General features: G+C 41.3%; 1 protein-coding gene across 2 annotated transcripts in view; it reads left to right on the plus strand.

The window, feature by feature from the left end:
• Positions 1-14,633, plus strand: part of LOC144678860 (aryl hydrocarbon receptor-like) — a 214,277-nt gene extending 199,644 nt beyond the window's left edge. For both annotated transcript variants that reach the window (XM_078538846.1, XM_078538847.1), the window contains 2 exons: positions 617-2,267; positions 8,396-14,633. In XM_078538846.1, coding sequence (XP_078394972.1) covers positions 617-2,267; positions 8,396-8,548 — 1,804 coding nt within the window. In that variant the 3' untranslated portion in view covers positions 8,549-14,633. The remainder of the gene's footprint in view (positions 1-616; positions 2,268-8,395) is intronic.
• Positions 14,634-15,710: the final 1,077 nt, after the last annotated feature.

Consider the following 15,710-nt stretch of genomic DNA (forward strand, 5'->3'; position numbering starts at 1 on the left):
AGTCTGATGATGACCCAAAACCATTGCCGATTGTCATAAAAGCCCATCTGGTTCACTAATGTCCTTCCTTTCCTGGTTTACTTCCTTTAGAGAAGGAAGGTCTACATAGTTATATTCAACTCCCAATTTACCTATGATTCCAGTTTTTTTTTAAACTGAATATCTACCATTGTAGTTAAAGCTTCAGTTTCCTTGGAGAAGTAATCCAAACAACTGAATTCACAAAAATAAAAACAATAAGTCTCAAGGCATGCTACAGATGAGGACAGCATTTTGTCAGATCCATTGTGTAAAATATACATTTAATCATATTACCGAAAGTGATTATGTCAAGTATGCCTCCTGTAATTGTCTTTTAAATTATTGCCTCCCACTGCCTTTTCCCTCTTCTGCTCCACTTGAATGATGAAAGTTTTTATTTGCATTTAGAATTTAAAGTTAATTTATTAACTGAAGAATCCCGAAACCTAGTAGACAATCTAATATTTTTGACATTTAGATTGACTATTTTTAACTTATCGCTTTTTGAGAGCTCCATTATATATGCCAAAAGTTATTGAGTTTTTGGATGCACCATAGATGCTTATAACAAAAGTGGATTTTTGTTCCTATTCAGGGAAGAAGAAGGGGAAGAGAATTTGCAAAAACGAACCTTGCAGTTGCCTTTTAATTTTGCAACTGGGGAAGCATTGCTATATGAAGGAAATTGTACAGTGCTTGGATTAATGGATCCTGCAATTCATAAAATCAAAGGAAATGTTGCAAAAGTTGTAGCAGGACAATCAAGAGGGCATGAATCTGTAGATCCAAATTCCCTTCTCGGTGCAATGCTAAGCCAGGATAAATCAATTTATTTATCTGCCCCTTCACAACTTCAGAATTTTGGCTATGAAAAGGCCATTTTTAATCAGAGTGAAGAAGCAGAATCAAGTGACCTCTTTCCTAGTAATTGGGAAGAAATTCTATTCGATGAAGATAATAGTAAAGGGAAGATGGAGCATGCCAACTGTGCTCCGCAGCAAAAGCCTTTCCCTGCACCTGAAGAAAATGTAGACGTTTTGGCAAATAACATTGGCAGTGAGCTTTATAACACTATGAAAACCCTTGACATTGGGCTGGAAGACTTTGATCTCATATGCCAGGATGAGACATTCCTGAGAGTACATTGGGATGAGACTGGAGATATTAATAGTATTGCACTGAATGAGGAAATTCTGACATATGTCCAGGAATCACTGAAAAAGAGGCCAGACTGCATGTATTCAAGTTGCATGCAACAGAAACCTCTTAATTCAAGTTCAAGTTGCATGATGCAGCAACAACTTCCAACGCAACACTTTCAGCAGCAGCAACCTCCAGCACAACTTTATCAGCAGCAACAGCAACAATCTCAAATGCAACAATACCACCAGCAGCAAAAACCTCCTGCACAACAGTACCAGCAGCAGCAACAACCTCTGACACAACAGTACCAACAGCAGCAACAACCTCCTGCACAACAGTACCAACAGCAGCAACAACCTCCTGCACAACAGTACCAGCAGCAGCAACAACCTCTGACACAACAGTACCAACAGCAGCAACAACCTCTGACACAACAGTACCAACAGCAGCAACAACCTCTGACACAACAGTTCCAACAGCAGCAACAGCCTCTGACACAACAGTACCAACAGCAGCAACAACCTCCGACGCAACAGTACCAGCAGCAGCAGCAACAACCTCCGATGCAACAATATCAGCACCAGCAACAAGAACAGCAGTTACAGTTATGCCAGAAAATGAAATACATGAAAGTTAATGGACTGCTCACAAACTGGAACTCTGGCAATAAGCAATTAGCCAATGGTCAGGAGAAGGAGTTTGGTTGCTCTGGCTTAGACAGCACAGCAACAGGGTTCCAGTATAAATCTGAACTTAATGCTACCCCTCCAGCTTGTCAGCAAGACTTTATATTGTACCAGCAGGAAGCTGCTGTCCCAACTCAGCATTCTAACTTCATCCAAACAAATATGCCAGTTGGTGGCTTTCATGCACCAAACTATACCACAGTTAGTGGCTTGGAAGACTACCTGGACTCTGTGGAGCAACATTCTGAAATTCAGGATTATAGTGCAGTCAACCCATTAATTGACCTAATGACGCCACAGACATGTTATACAGGTGCCATGTCAATGATCCCATGTCTAACAGAAAATGATTTGCCCTGTACGGATGCTGTGCAACTCAACCCTACAAGCTCAGGTCAACAGCCGTTTTTAGCCAAGGTAAATACACTTTTCTTTTAATTCATTCTTGGGATGCAGACATCTCTGGCAAGGTTAATGTTAATTGCCTATCCCTAGTGGACCCAAGAAAGTACTGCACCACCTAAGAGGGCGCTTAAAAGTCAACAATATCGGAATAGAACTGGAGCCAGGCCGGGTAAGTACAATAGCTCCCCTTCCCTAAAAGACATTAGTGAACCAGGTGGGTTTTTGCAACAATCCTGTAGTTTTTGGTCACTTTTTTCCCCATCAATACTAGCCTTTTTGTATCCAGATTTTCTTCTAAATGAGTTGAAATTCTGAAACTGCCTTTTGAATTCTCATTCCTTAAACTGTAAACCTAGGCACTTGGCTTACTCATTAAGGGACATCACACAACTATTAAACCCTTGAATATCTAACATCTGTTAACATTAGTGTTAAAATGACATTGTCACAAATGTGTAATAATAATCAGTATTTTAAATTAGTAAGATCTTTTAGCACTTTTATGTTTTGTGTTTCATAACCATGAAAAAGAAAGATATGGCACCTTTCATAAGCTTCCGATGTCCCATAGTGCTTTATTGTCATTTAAAAATTTGGAAGTGTAACAACTGGTGTAATCGAAGAAAATCTTTGATAGTGCGTGTACATTAAAAGTTCACGTGTACTTCCTAGTTGTCACACTTTTAGCCATCAAAGAAAAAATAACTTGCATTTATATTCAGGAGAACTCTCCAACTCCTCTTTGAATGCTGCCATGGAATTGTTGTGGTATAAAGATGAGATCACTCAAGTCTGAGAGCTTCTAATAAGCAAAGGCTTTATTCAAGCATATGCTGGGAGGACACAACCTGGTTCTACATTGTGTCTCACTGATACAAAGGCTGTGTAGCATATTTATATATTTTAGTTATCAAATTTCACTATACTGCCTAGTACAACCTCCAGTTACATTCCTAATCAGCAGTATCATTTAGGCTGCAGATGTCTCTATAATCTCACCTGGGAGGCTGGGAAATGCCTCAGTTCTAACGCCTCCCAGTCTGTGCTCTTATCAGTCTAACATTTGTTTACCCATTCTGTGAAGGTCATTAAGTTTTATGACTTGTGATTGTTAGTTGAATACCCACAGTACCATATCCATCATGCCTATGTGTTGGCTATATTTCCCATCATGCTTAGAGCTCTCATGACTACACTGGTCTACTTTAAAGTTGTTAATACTCACACTATATTTGCCTATTTTTAAAGCTGTTAATGCACATCTTAATATCAGTTTTAATATTGAATAATGTCATTACCCCACTTCAGAACCTTTTACATTTACTAAAGAACACAGAGCCTTGGTTTAATGCCTCATACAAAAGACATGAACACTGGTGTGCAGCACGCCTTCCATGTTGACTTCAATTATGTGCTTAGGTCTTTGGAATGGAGCAAGACCCACAGCCTTCTGATTCAAGAGGTGAGGGTGCTACCACAGTCATGGTTGACACCCAAATAAAGGATTTTGTTTTTGTTACAGAAACGTGTCAGCCTTAGAAAGAGAGAGGGACAAATAGTGAAGGAAATGATAGTTGCAAAATTCAGCTTGCTCACGCCGGTAGTTTTGGTGCTATGGGTGAAGTTTGAGTGTCAAAGACTCCTCTCACTGCAGCCGACGCCGAGCACCATTTTGGTGGGAGTGTTAGTGTGGCGTTACGTCCAGAAGCATTCAGAGCAGGCAGATTGTGACTGCAGTCAATATCTAATGCTGATTTGATGCCAGCTTTGCCATTTTGAACCTCACCACTCTAGTTAATGCCTTGTCTTAAAAGCACACAGCTGAACATGCATTCAGCAGCACTAAGAACGTCTTCTGCTCCACCCCTCCAGCACTAGCGCTATTTAAAGGGATAATCAATAACTTGCAGGTTAGTTGCTACTTTCTGTGTTTGAATTTGAGGAAGTGCTGGGTGTTTTGAGAATTTGGTTGCAGTTGGTGAAGTCTGCAAGAACTGGTGCTACATGTGGGGGGAAGGTGTTGGCTGTGACTTCAAGGGCTCTGGGAGCACTACTTACTCCCAGCCACGGGTGCCATAGTAACAGTTCCCCTTGGGCTACAGCAGGAGAAGGAGGTGGTGTAGACCCATCCAATAAAACAAGCTGCTTACAGAGTAAAGTGGAGGAGGGATCGCAGCAAGAGACGGTATCCACCTTTGGTCTTCTGTGAGCACTTTTCTTACTTCTACCTAAACTAGTGGTAGTACATTTCTCAGCTGTGCTTTACAAGGAGGTGCTGACACAACTCTTCCATCTCTTGGAACCGGACCTGCAGCCTCAGAGAAGGGCAAGGACGGCACTGCCACTGGCTGTGAAGGTGACTATGGCCCTGAATTTCTACCCATTTGGACCCTTCTGGGCTGGAACAAACGAGATATGCAATGCCTCCCAGATTACTGTCCACTGCTGCATCAGAGGAAAGCAGTTTTATTGCACATGTGGCATTGCCAAGTTAGTGGGCTTCCCCGTGATGCAGGGTGCCTTCGACTATTGGGAATGTACAGCTACTGCAACAGCAAAGGTTGCAGCTGATGTGCAGTCACGCTGATGAATGCCCGCTATCCTTACAGCAGTCATGATGCATTCATTCTGTGCTACTCTGCTGTTCCAAAATAGAGTGGCTCCTGGGTGACGAGGACTATCCACTCTAAGCCTGGCTCATGACAACACACCACAGCTCACCCACACTTGGCTGGCATTCGTGCAGTGAGAGCCATTCTGCCAAAGAAACATCATCAAGCAGACATTTGGGTTGCTGAAGCAATGATTCTGGTGCCTTGATTGTTCTGTAGTCCTCACTGGAAGGGGTGCTCGATTCATGATGGTCCTGTTCTTCCCCACCCCCTCTCTGCCATAGATTCTGTAGCCACCTCAGTTGCAAGCAAAGGAAGTGGAAGGAAGGAGACAGCAGCCACATCTACCTTCTGGACGGGCTGTCCATGAGCTCCTAATTCACTCTAGTTCCTGTGACTACATCCTCAGATCTGCCTTTATAGACTTTAGTCATAGACCATCACAGCATTCTGTTATCCACATCCTTGATATAGAAGCCACCACAAAACAAAACATCCATATCAAATTGAACTGATTAAACATCCAATATTCTATTCCAGACACAACTAATCACCCTTGTGCATTCCTGTGTTACCTGTCTTGCAGGTGCCCTTGCCTTGCCTGGCACACCTTCACAGTGCTACCACGGTGGCTGAAGTGAAAGGTGATGGACGGCTGCTGAATGGAGGAGACCGCAAGTGGCCTTGCAAAACATCCTTGAGCAGCTCTGGGCCTCGAAGATCCGGCCTCAGATTGCACAGTTTTGCCATGGGTGTCAAAGGGACTGGCAGAGTGGCAGTAGTGGGAGGGCAAATGCCATCATCCTGAGAGAGGACAGCAGATTCAGGCTTTACAGAGTCACTTCCACTCTCTTGAGGCCAAGCAACCATGGTATTCTTCTGCAGGATAGATTGCTGAACTGTTGTGAGGACCTCAATGTCTCCTGAAAGCCGCAGAGGGAACAAACACACTACACACAGCCCATGTTCATTTTAAGATGTATGCATGTCCAGCCACACAACTATTTTAAAGGATCTGTGCAGTCCATAAAACAGGCCACACACAGCAAAATTAAATTAGGAGGATCATTCCCTTGCAAGTCCCTTTGAGCAGTGGTATCTGAAGCCACGATGGCAGCAATCTGAGCCTGGATGACAACAGGCAGAAATTTCATGACCTCAGTCTGTGCTTCTACTGTAGCACTCTTGATGTTGGCTGTCTTTTGCCTGGTCTGCAATGGAAGCTGAGACATTGGCCATTTGATTCTGCGTGATGGTTGGGTCCACATCTGCACTCATGGACGTGGTCATCAATTGCACACTGGAAAGGATGATCTCCAAACTCTGCGTGAAGCCCTGTACAAATTGAAGCCAAACTCCTCCATGTTCCTTGACAGTGACAATAAGCTTTCTGGCAGGCCAACCAATGCATTAAGCACTTCCTTGTGCCTGACCATCAGCCTTACTTCTATGCATACTGAGTCCCATGCAGCAAAACTCATGTGTGATCTCATCCACTGGGGAGTCAGCACCCAGGTTATCCTTTCCCCTGACCTGGTTGCAGTCCACTCATGCTCAGTGGCTCACCACCTGCAGATGCACCATGCTCTAAACTACCCATTAGTGGCGCCACTGGCTAAGAGCAAGTGACTGTGTTTCTTCTTCAGTCTCTGCTTCCTCTAGGACTTCAGCCTCCCACACTACTGCCTGCAAGGTGTCAGTTCTTGGGTATCTGAAAGCGTAAAGACACAAGGACAGGTTGGGATTGAGGAAATGGGGGAAAGCAAGAGGCATATGGTTGCAAATCATAATAGATTGCAGGATGAAGGTGAAGTGGGATTTGAGAAGTTGGATTAGGCGGGAACATGCAAACATCCTGTATGGTTTCACCTCTGCCATTGGACACTGCCTCAGTAACAGCCATTCCAAAGTGAATGCCCTTGACCACTTCACTTCTGTAAGGTCATTGAACTTTTGTGGCCACTCATCCAGGTTCTCTGGGCTTGATTGCTGACAGACTACCTGTTTCCACTGCCTTCTTTGGATTTGCCTGGAGGGCCTCTTGGCCCCCTGAGGGAAGAGAACTTTCCCCTCTCTCTCTCTCTCTCTGCCCTAAGACATCCAGGGCAGCATTAAAGAGCCGTGGGGCATGCTCTTTGGCCTGTTATGCCATTTTCTATATAGGTTCTTCCTGGTTTTCCACTCCTCTGTCACCACTTCCAGCCCTACCGCAGCCAGAAAGCACCTCAGCTTTAAGTAGTGCAGGCTAGCTTTAAATTGTGCTAGCCTTACACAAACTTGGGCTCTCTGCTGAAACATGCCATCACTCAATAGCGTGTTTAGCGCTGGACTGCCTGCCGAGATCATTATGATTAGCAGGAGCACGAAGTTTGCATGCTGCCTGCATCATTTTAACGAGCGTGGGTTAATCGTCCATCATGATCCTGTGCTTGATTTCAGGAGCTAAGTTGCTATCCATTTTAGTCCCCAATAGCTCTCCTCATCCTAATTAGAGTTCATAAATTTAATTTTTGAAGTTTCTGAAGCAAGTAGGTTCTTAGCATGTGTTTTGTAAATAGCTGACAGCTATGAGATAGGGGCACACATCCAAGACACAATCTCAAAATGCTAAATTCATTGTTTGAAGAAATTTACAAGTTAGTACTGTAAGACCTGGGACAGAAATTAACTATCCTTTCCCTATACTGTCAGACCTGTGCCCTACCTTGCCTTCACTGCTGACAGACCCCAGGAATCTACTGGCGAGCCAAACCTAAAATTTCTTCCTCAGATCTGCCAAACCCCAGATTCCCTCTTCACTGTGGTGCCAGGCCACAGACCTCTGACCCCAGTGCTGCCAAACTCAGGGCTGCCCTTCAATGCAGCTAAACCCCAGGCTTTCTCCCTAATCCTAATGCATACCAGGTACCCATTTAGAACTGGTGCATTTTCATGTCAATATTTTTTGTTATCCTGCGTTTTAAAAATGGTAAGTTTTAAAATTTAAGTATCTATGCAAAAGAATGTATATAAAATAATGACTGTTCATTTATGGTTTTTGCAGAATAATGCACATTTGCAGAATCCAGAATGCCATTGAATGTTTTATATTAGAAATTGCTGATAAGTAATGGGAAATAACTATAATAGCCCTGTTAAATTCATAGTGGGAAATAGTTGTAATTTTAAATTTGATCATTGAAATATTTTGTGAATTGATATCACTTTAGCATTTTTGAAAATTATATATGCAACCTACCAAAGTAAGGTTAAAGTCGTTCATGAATCCAGAACCTGGGAATAAATTGGTCTAAGCCTTATTGTCAGCTCTTGTTTGTTCCGTGCTATATGCTGAATATACATTTTCAGTTCAGTTTCCAAAAGCAATTAACACATCATTAATTTCAGCTTTTAATACAACTTAAAGATTTGAAAAAAGTTTGGAATTATTGAACATTGGCTTGTTCACTGATATGCAGTAAATATCAGTTTAGTGTTGGCAGTGGATGTTTTTTTTAAACTAAAAACACGTTTTTGTTGCCTCAACAGATCCAGACTGGATTTAATGATGGAAACAGTAATGAAGTCTATCCAAATATGTTCAATAACGCAAATTACGCACATTTAGACCCTCAGGTTCTGCACGATCATCCAATAGAGCCTGGAACCTACTCCGATCAGTCATCCAGTGGCTTTATGTAGATGAGCATAGAGATTGCTCTCCTGTGCAAAGTGTGAAAGTGTTTTTGCGTTGCTTGCTGAAAGGACAGACATTTGGATGTACAATGTGAAGGGACACAGAGCTTCTAAACTGAAAAATTATAAGGAGCAGGAGACTCATTGCACTGTGCTGGACTTAATTATGGGCCCTACGGTCTTCAGATACCATAATGCTGTTTTATGGATGGAGTTTGAGTCTGGCTTCTTGAACTCAGAGTGCATATGTATTTTGTTAGAATTTTTGTGTGAAATATGAAGTTCTTCCTTCACAGCAAATGAGCTGTTTCAAAATGTTCTATTGAACTTGGGGTAATAGAACTTGGCACAGAGTGTTAATTTAAAACGAACCAACTTTTATATTATCTGTAAAAGCAGGTTATCCCATTAATTAATATCAATATATTAAAAGTAAATAGATTATGTTCATATTTTTAACCAGATATAATTTTGCCAAGCGGAAATGGTCTTTCCAAAATTTTGTGTGCGATAAGATCTTGACACTTGTTTTTCCTTTTCACCTTCCTACCGTAACTATAAATATTATGGCACTTTAAAGAAGTAGTAATACAATTACAGACTGCTGTACAGTACTGAAACCATAAGATAATTTTTCTTCTGTAGAGCAGCTGAAAGTAAATACAAAAAGACATTTGGTTATATTTAAGCATTTTTGTCACAAATTGATACGAATCTAAATATTTGAACTAGCTCCCTGCCTTGGTGGCAGTAATAATTCAAGCTCAGATTACTTTGAGTTTAACATTTAACACCATTTATGGGCTTTTACTAAATGGTGGCCCACAAGCTGTCATGTGATAATGGAATGTTGAAGCACCCTGTGTACTGTAGCAACTTCCCTTAAGGCTAAATCAACAAATTATTTTTAGGTAACAAAAAAGGTATCCTACAGCTGCTGGATAAGTAGAATACATAATGGGGAACATTGGATTAAGTAGTTAATTCTAGTTGCTGGAAATACTTTTATTAACAATGTCAGTTAATCAGAATTATTAATTGTGAAGGTCTTTTACTCAGTAAAGCAGGCGTCTGTTAGACCCCATTTTATATCCTCCTTTTACAGTAAATTGATGTGACTTTTCTATTGTGCATTTTAGTTAAGAATAAAATATTGTACCACTAAAAGGGTTACATAAATTGTTCATGCCTTCAGGAAATTTTTAACATCAGGGAACAACCACTGATTATACTGGGTATCTTTAGAAGCATCTGCGCAGCAATTTTTCTCCCCTCGCTTTAAGTTGCACTGCTGTACAGACTTCAATAATGGGTACCTTTTTTTATTCTCGGATGGCATGCCTTAACAATTATCAAGTAAACCATTACATCTCATTATTTCCACAAAATATTCTGATAGAGAATTTGAAATAGAAATGATCTTCCAGCAGTTGTATTATGCAGGGATGTCTCGTTTTCAGTCATTTTCATTTCAGTTCTCTGAAAACCTGTGCCTAATCCCATGAACCATGATATATCAAGTGTATTTTTTTTAAAAAAGGAATGTTCTATTAAGAAAATGTACATGTTTTTTGCAGTACTTCAACATAGCATGTGTGCTATAAGCACACAGCCTCAGCTAGTGTACCTACCCCTTGTATATTGCACTCCTTAGGAGAAAATATACATAAAGCTCTTATTAATTTAGTGAGCAGTTAAAATAAATGACTACCATAAAAATTTGCTTTAATTATTAAAAGCTGCTGTCAATAGTTTATCAAAGAAAAAGTACTTTCAATACATTTACTTTATCAGACAGGTTTTGTAGACTTATAAAACATCAATACTGGTGCAAAATGTACCTTTTATTTTCAATAATTGTTACTGATTTTGTACGTGTTCAAATTTACACTTAATTGTCTTGTGAAAATAATTTTATTTTAAAATGAATTTATTACATTTTTAAACTTTGCTGGTTGTATATGCAAAAACCAAAACACAATATGCCAGGCTAATATTGTGGGATTTTAAAATATTCACCCAGTTCAGCTGTCACTACCTGTTTTTAAATGGAGAATTTGAGCTGGGTGTTACATGAATTTAGTTTGCTTGTCACTTAACAGGAGACCCAATATGTATGCATTTCAGGCTGGGAAGCATTTGTAATCCCTCGAGCAAAAAAGAGCATTTCATATCGTACACCTAATTTGAGTCAGATTTGAAAAAGTATGCTTTAAAATGGAGAATCGAACATAAGTCTTCTAGTTCCCTATTTTTAAAAAAACTGCACAGAATACATACTCATTGTCATCAATTTTAGTGATATATTCCAGAAGGTGATGACTCTGTGGATTAGTTACTTACTAACATATAGCCTAACTAGTTTTCTTAATATTATATTGTGTTGCCTTCAACACAATCTATTGTATGAGCCTATCACTGTGCTTGTGGATCTTTAATGCTTTATCAATTATGCTCTGTAAACTGACTGAATATCCCTGAGTGGTGTAAATATGCTTAGCGTTTCCAAATCCAAATGCATAATGCTGTGCTCATCACATTGAAAGAGATCTGCCACACACTAAATTATCCAGCTCTGATTTGGTCTATATTTCCAACGCCATTGCATGTTTGTGCATAGTTGTGTGTCACCTGAAAACTTGTGAATAGTTTCAAATCATTAATGAAGTTGATGAATACGAATCGTCCTAACACACAGTGCTGCAGGGGTTACAAAATTCTGTATGCAAGATTGCAGTGACAAATTATATATATCTGACCATTAATCTTGGCTGTAAAGATGGCTTTTGAAAAATATTATATAATAGTCCAGGAAGTGATTTATACCTTGGTTTCCAGAATGTTTCAATAAAGTACCAACTAAATGGCTACCTGGGAAGTTCGTGGGCTGGATTGTCCCTGATGGCTTCTGAACCCCACTATCAAGCTCAAATGTGGGGTCAGAAGCCTGCACTATATGGGGAATTGTCACTCCTTGTGATTTTCCCCATGGCAGCTAATTAATGGCCAGAGGGTGGGCAGGCTGAACAATTAAGGATGACAGCATTAAAAGCTGGAGGCCCGATCGGAAGCCTTGCAGTTTCAAAGCTGCAGCAGGAAGCAGTGGAAGGTAAGTGAGCAAGATGGAGGCACCCTCTCTCCAGCGTTTTTAAATTTAAACTAAAAAATGGCTTTCGCAGCCAGGCCACCACATTGGATGGGAGCACTTTTACTGGGTGGCCTGTGGCTGTTGTGCCCAGGCAGGTGGAGAGGGCATCTGGCCCGCCTGGAGCACTGCCCCCCCCAATCCCCCCAATCCGCTGCCGGGAGACCACCCTAAGCAGTTAAACTGGCCCTTGCCATCTGGGTGCTGACTGGAAAATCGCACTTGGCCTCTGTTAACATTAGACCCTTAATGACTTGCATTGACTACTTGTCACATGTGGGCGGGTAGGCCCATCAGCCCCTAGTCTCACCTCTGCAAAAATGGCCATGGATAGGATAGAGCACGCAGGCCAGTGGCATTGTTTTTAGCACCTGCTTGCATTTGATCCAGCCTTAGCTCAGCCTAAAAATCAACCCACATGTATCTGAAATTCCAGGGCCCCTACTCCACCTTTGGAAGTATACACTGCTGTAGTGGACTTTGTCACTGGCCCCACATCATGAAGACAATGCCATTATATAGCTGGGAGACGCAACCCACATCTGTGGAGGCACCCTGTCATTCTAATGGGAATATTTAAGCCCTGGAAGAGCCAAATAGAAAGGGGCACATAAATTTTTCACAGGTCCTAAGGGCGCAGTGGAATCTGTTATCTGTCTTTGGTGAAGCCTTGGTCCCTTCTTAAGGTCCTGTATGAGATCCAGATCTCACTGGGCCTTATGGGCAGAATTTTGCCCTCGGATGGCGTGCGGGCCCCACCAGCTCGGCGGTGGGCGGACTGCCGACCCCTGCCACCGAAACGGGGCCCGCAGCCATTTTGACTAGCAGCCTGCCTGACAGGAAGCGCTATGCGCTTCCTGTGCAGGGGAGGGGAGGGAATCCCCATCTGTCAAAGTGCGCTCTTTTGCGCATGCACATGAAAGAGCGCACTGCTCCTGAGGCAAAGTCCTGTCTCAGGGAGATTCACGAGAAGTAAGTAAAGTTTAAAAATAGAGAAATATTAAAATTATTAACATGTCCCCCTCATGTGACAATGTCACACGAGATTGGACATGTTAATAATAAACACTTAAAATTTATTATATTTTTTTAAAAACGGACATGAAACTTCATCCCACCAGTGGATGAAGTTTCATGAATAATCTGGAGCCCGCTGGGGTTCCTGGCCTGCCCGCCAGCCTTAAGCTTGGATGGGCAGGTCTTTAATTATCTTAATTAGCCTGTCAATGGCCTCAATTGGCCATTGACAAGTCAGCGGGCGGACAGCTGATTTCACTGTCCACCCGCCTTCCTAAAGATTTAAAGGGACCGGGATGACATCGGGGATTCCTCCCGACGCCATCCCGCGTCATTTTCACCTCGGCGAGCGGGCCCCGCCCCCAAATCGCCGAGGGGAAAATCCTGGCCTATGAGTGGCACACTGAGCAAGATTGTTGGGCTAGTCCAGGAATTCCCAAGCAACTCCCTTAATGTCTCTGCTAGCCATGTGGGGAACACTTTGAAAGACAGCTGCCACACACAGGCTGACTCTGTGGTCTTTTCCAATAGTCATCTGTATAGCACTTCAGCGAAGGCTTTCTGGAAATTGAGATATATGAAATGTATAATTATCCATCACTGTCATCCCCTAAGTTAGCCCTTTCTTCAAAGAAATCAATCAGGTTAAAGAGGCAGGGGCTTTGTTTTCTTAAGGCATGCTGTTAAATTCTTTAGATGACAAATCACATCCCTTATGCTTTCCGGTATATTCCCTACTGCCAATGTAAAATTTCTTTCCTTTATTAAAAATGATGACCACATGATTCCATTGGAATTGGAGTGGACTCCCTTCAGAGTTCTGGGTTAAATGATTTCCCATTAGACCGCTTGATCAGCCTTCATAGTGCCTTAATCATAGATAAGACTGTTTCTGCAGTTACTTCCTTGGAATCTATTGCAATCACACCTCTTTATAATCTTATTGGCATTTTAAAATTGTCACATCACTTACAATTGATGCCGCTGTGGGGAAAGAAAAAGGATCAAGATGGAGTTTAAAAAAGGGTTTACAGATGCCCAAGACAGTCTCCATTTAGAAGAGCTGGGCTCCATGAACACTTGTCTTTGAAGAGATTGGATAGTTTATCCCGATAGGAGAGAGATGTAGATTACCTTTCTATAAGTGTCAATTGCATGTGAGACTAGCCTATAAAAGGATCAAGATATCCTTCAACACTATCAACTGTGAGTCATAACCTTGATTGTAAAGAAAAAAAATTAAAGTACCTTCTTTCTCACTTTGTAAATCTGAAAACTCGCCCCCCAGAAGCATTAAGTGCATTTTGGAGTTGAAGTGCAGAATTGGTTTTCATTGTAAATCCTGAATAACTTTTTTGAGGTATGTGAATGTGATGAACAGTAGCTAGGTCTACAAACACTGTATAAAAGGTTTAAAGGGACAGCATTATTGTACAAGAGTACTGTTTGTGAACTACATCTGTATCATATTATAAACTATTAAGCCAAATACAAACTACCATGTTACTAAGTGCCAAATATTCAGTACTACCAGTGTACTGCCTTATCAGAATTTGCTTTTGTTGTACATATTAACATAACTACTCATTAGTGTTTTGGCCTATACTTTCTACAGCAGCTGAGCCTTAGCAGTATACAATGAGACGGTATATGCAAGGGTGGTGGTGACTGTACTAGCACCATAAATATTTGGAAGTACACAGTTCGAATTCTGCTCTTTGCCCTCTCTTATGTTAATGTGGTGTTTAAACAGTATTACTGTAAATGTTTCTTGTACATTTTTTGACTTTCCAATTGTTTTGCTCACACATTACTATGTCCACACACACTGTACATGTTTCTCTTAAAATATGGTTTGTAGCAAACTCACTGACCTTCAGTAAAGTTTGTAAAACTTCAATATTGTAATAAAAATTCACTGAATGTGAATCAATTCGAGTTTCATTTTATAGAAAACAGAAAATAAACAACATCTTTAAGGAAAGGCAATGAACAATTCTAGGTGTGGACCTTTAATCACAACCGGGAAGATGAACAAGGCCCTTTAAGGTGGTTGAATGTGTTTAAAGGGGATGAAAAGAATGCACTTCAATCAAAGAAAGAATTAATAATCAAATGGCCTTTGATTATTCGAAAAGCAGGAAACCAATGGGTGATATTAAAGATTATCTCTGTTAGGTCCTGAAAATATGGGAAATGTGAAAGCCCTGCAAGGGAAAACCATAAACAAATGGATGAAATTGGGTTGGGGGGAACCGGATGCTAAAATTCAAATGGAAAAATCTGGAAACATAGTGGATTCTCTAATAAGTAAACAAAAAAACAAGTTGCAGACCAGTAGCCCAGGTGCTAGAACTGTGGGCTGATGGAAGGACCTACTGCACCTTGAGCAGAAAATATAGTATGCTAGGCTGAAGGGATTATATGTAAATTGGCCCACAGTTAAATGTCTGGGGCCCAGATCAACATTGTGGGACAAGATGAGTGAACAGGTGTTTCATTTACTGCAGTTTCATAAAATGGAGAAAGAGCTGGTTGATATTGGCCTGGTGAAGGAATGAACAGAAGGGACGACACTGCTCAAAAGAAGGGAAGTGGAAATGTGCTTGATGTTGGGATGATGTAGAAATGGTAGATGGTCTGGCAAAATGTGAATACTGATGTGTGGAAAGTCCATGGGGATCTAAGAGCAGAGTCATGGCAAATGGAGCAGACGTGGTCAATTGAAATGTCGATCACTACCAAGAAAACATATTGGCTGAAAATAAAGGATGACATTGCTAAAGTTCTGGTGGGAAAAGTAGAATCATCACAGAAGGCACGAGTGAAAGAACTGGATGCTCCAAAAATCTGCAGAAATGCGCCTCTCTCAGCAAGAATGCCAAATTGCACTCAACTCTGACCTCTGCCATAGACTGTACCAAAGTTCATGGGTCAGAGGTCAGCGTCTGTCATTGGTGGGTGCCCAGAAGTCCATATGGAGTATTGCTGTAGTAACAAAGCTGG

This window comes from Cetorhinus maximus, chromosome 3 (assembly GCF_964194155.1).
Source record: "Cetorhinus maximus chromosome 3, sCetMax3.hap1.1, whole genome shotgun sequence".
In the NCBI taxonomy this organism is placed as follows: Eukaryota; Metazoa; Chordata; class Chondrichthyes; order Lamniformes; family Cetorhinidae; genus Cetorhinus; species Cetorhinus maximus.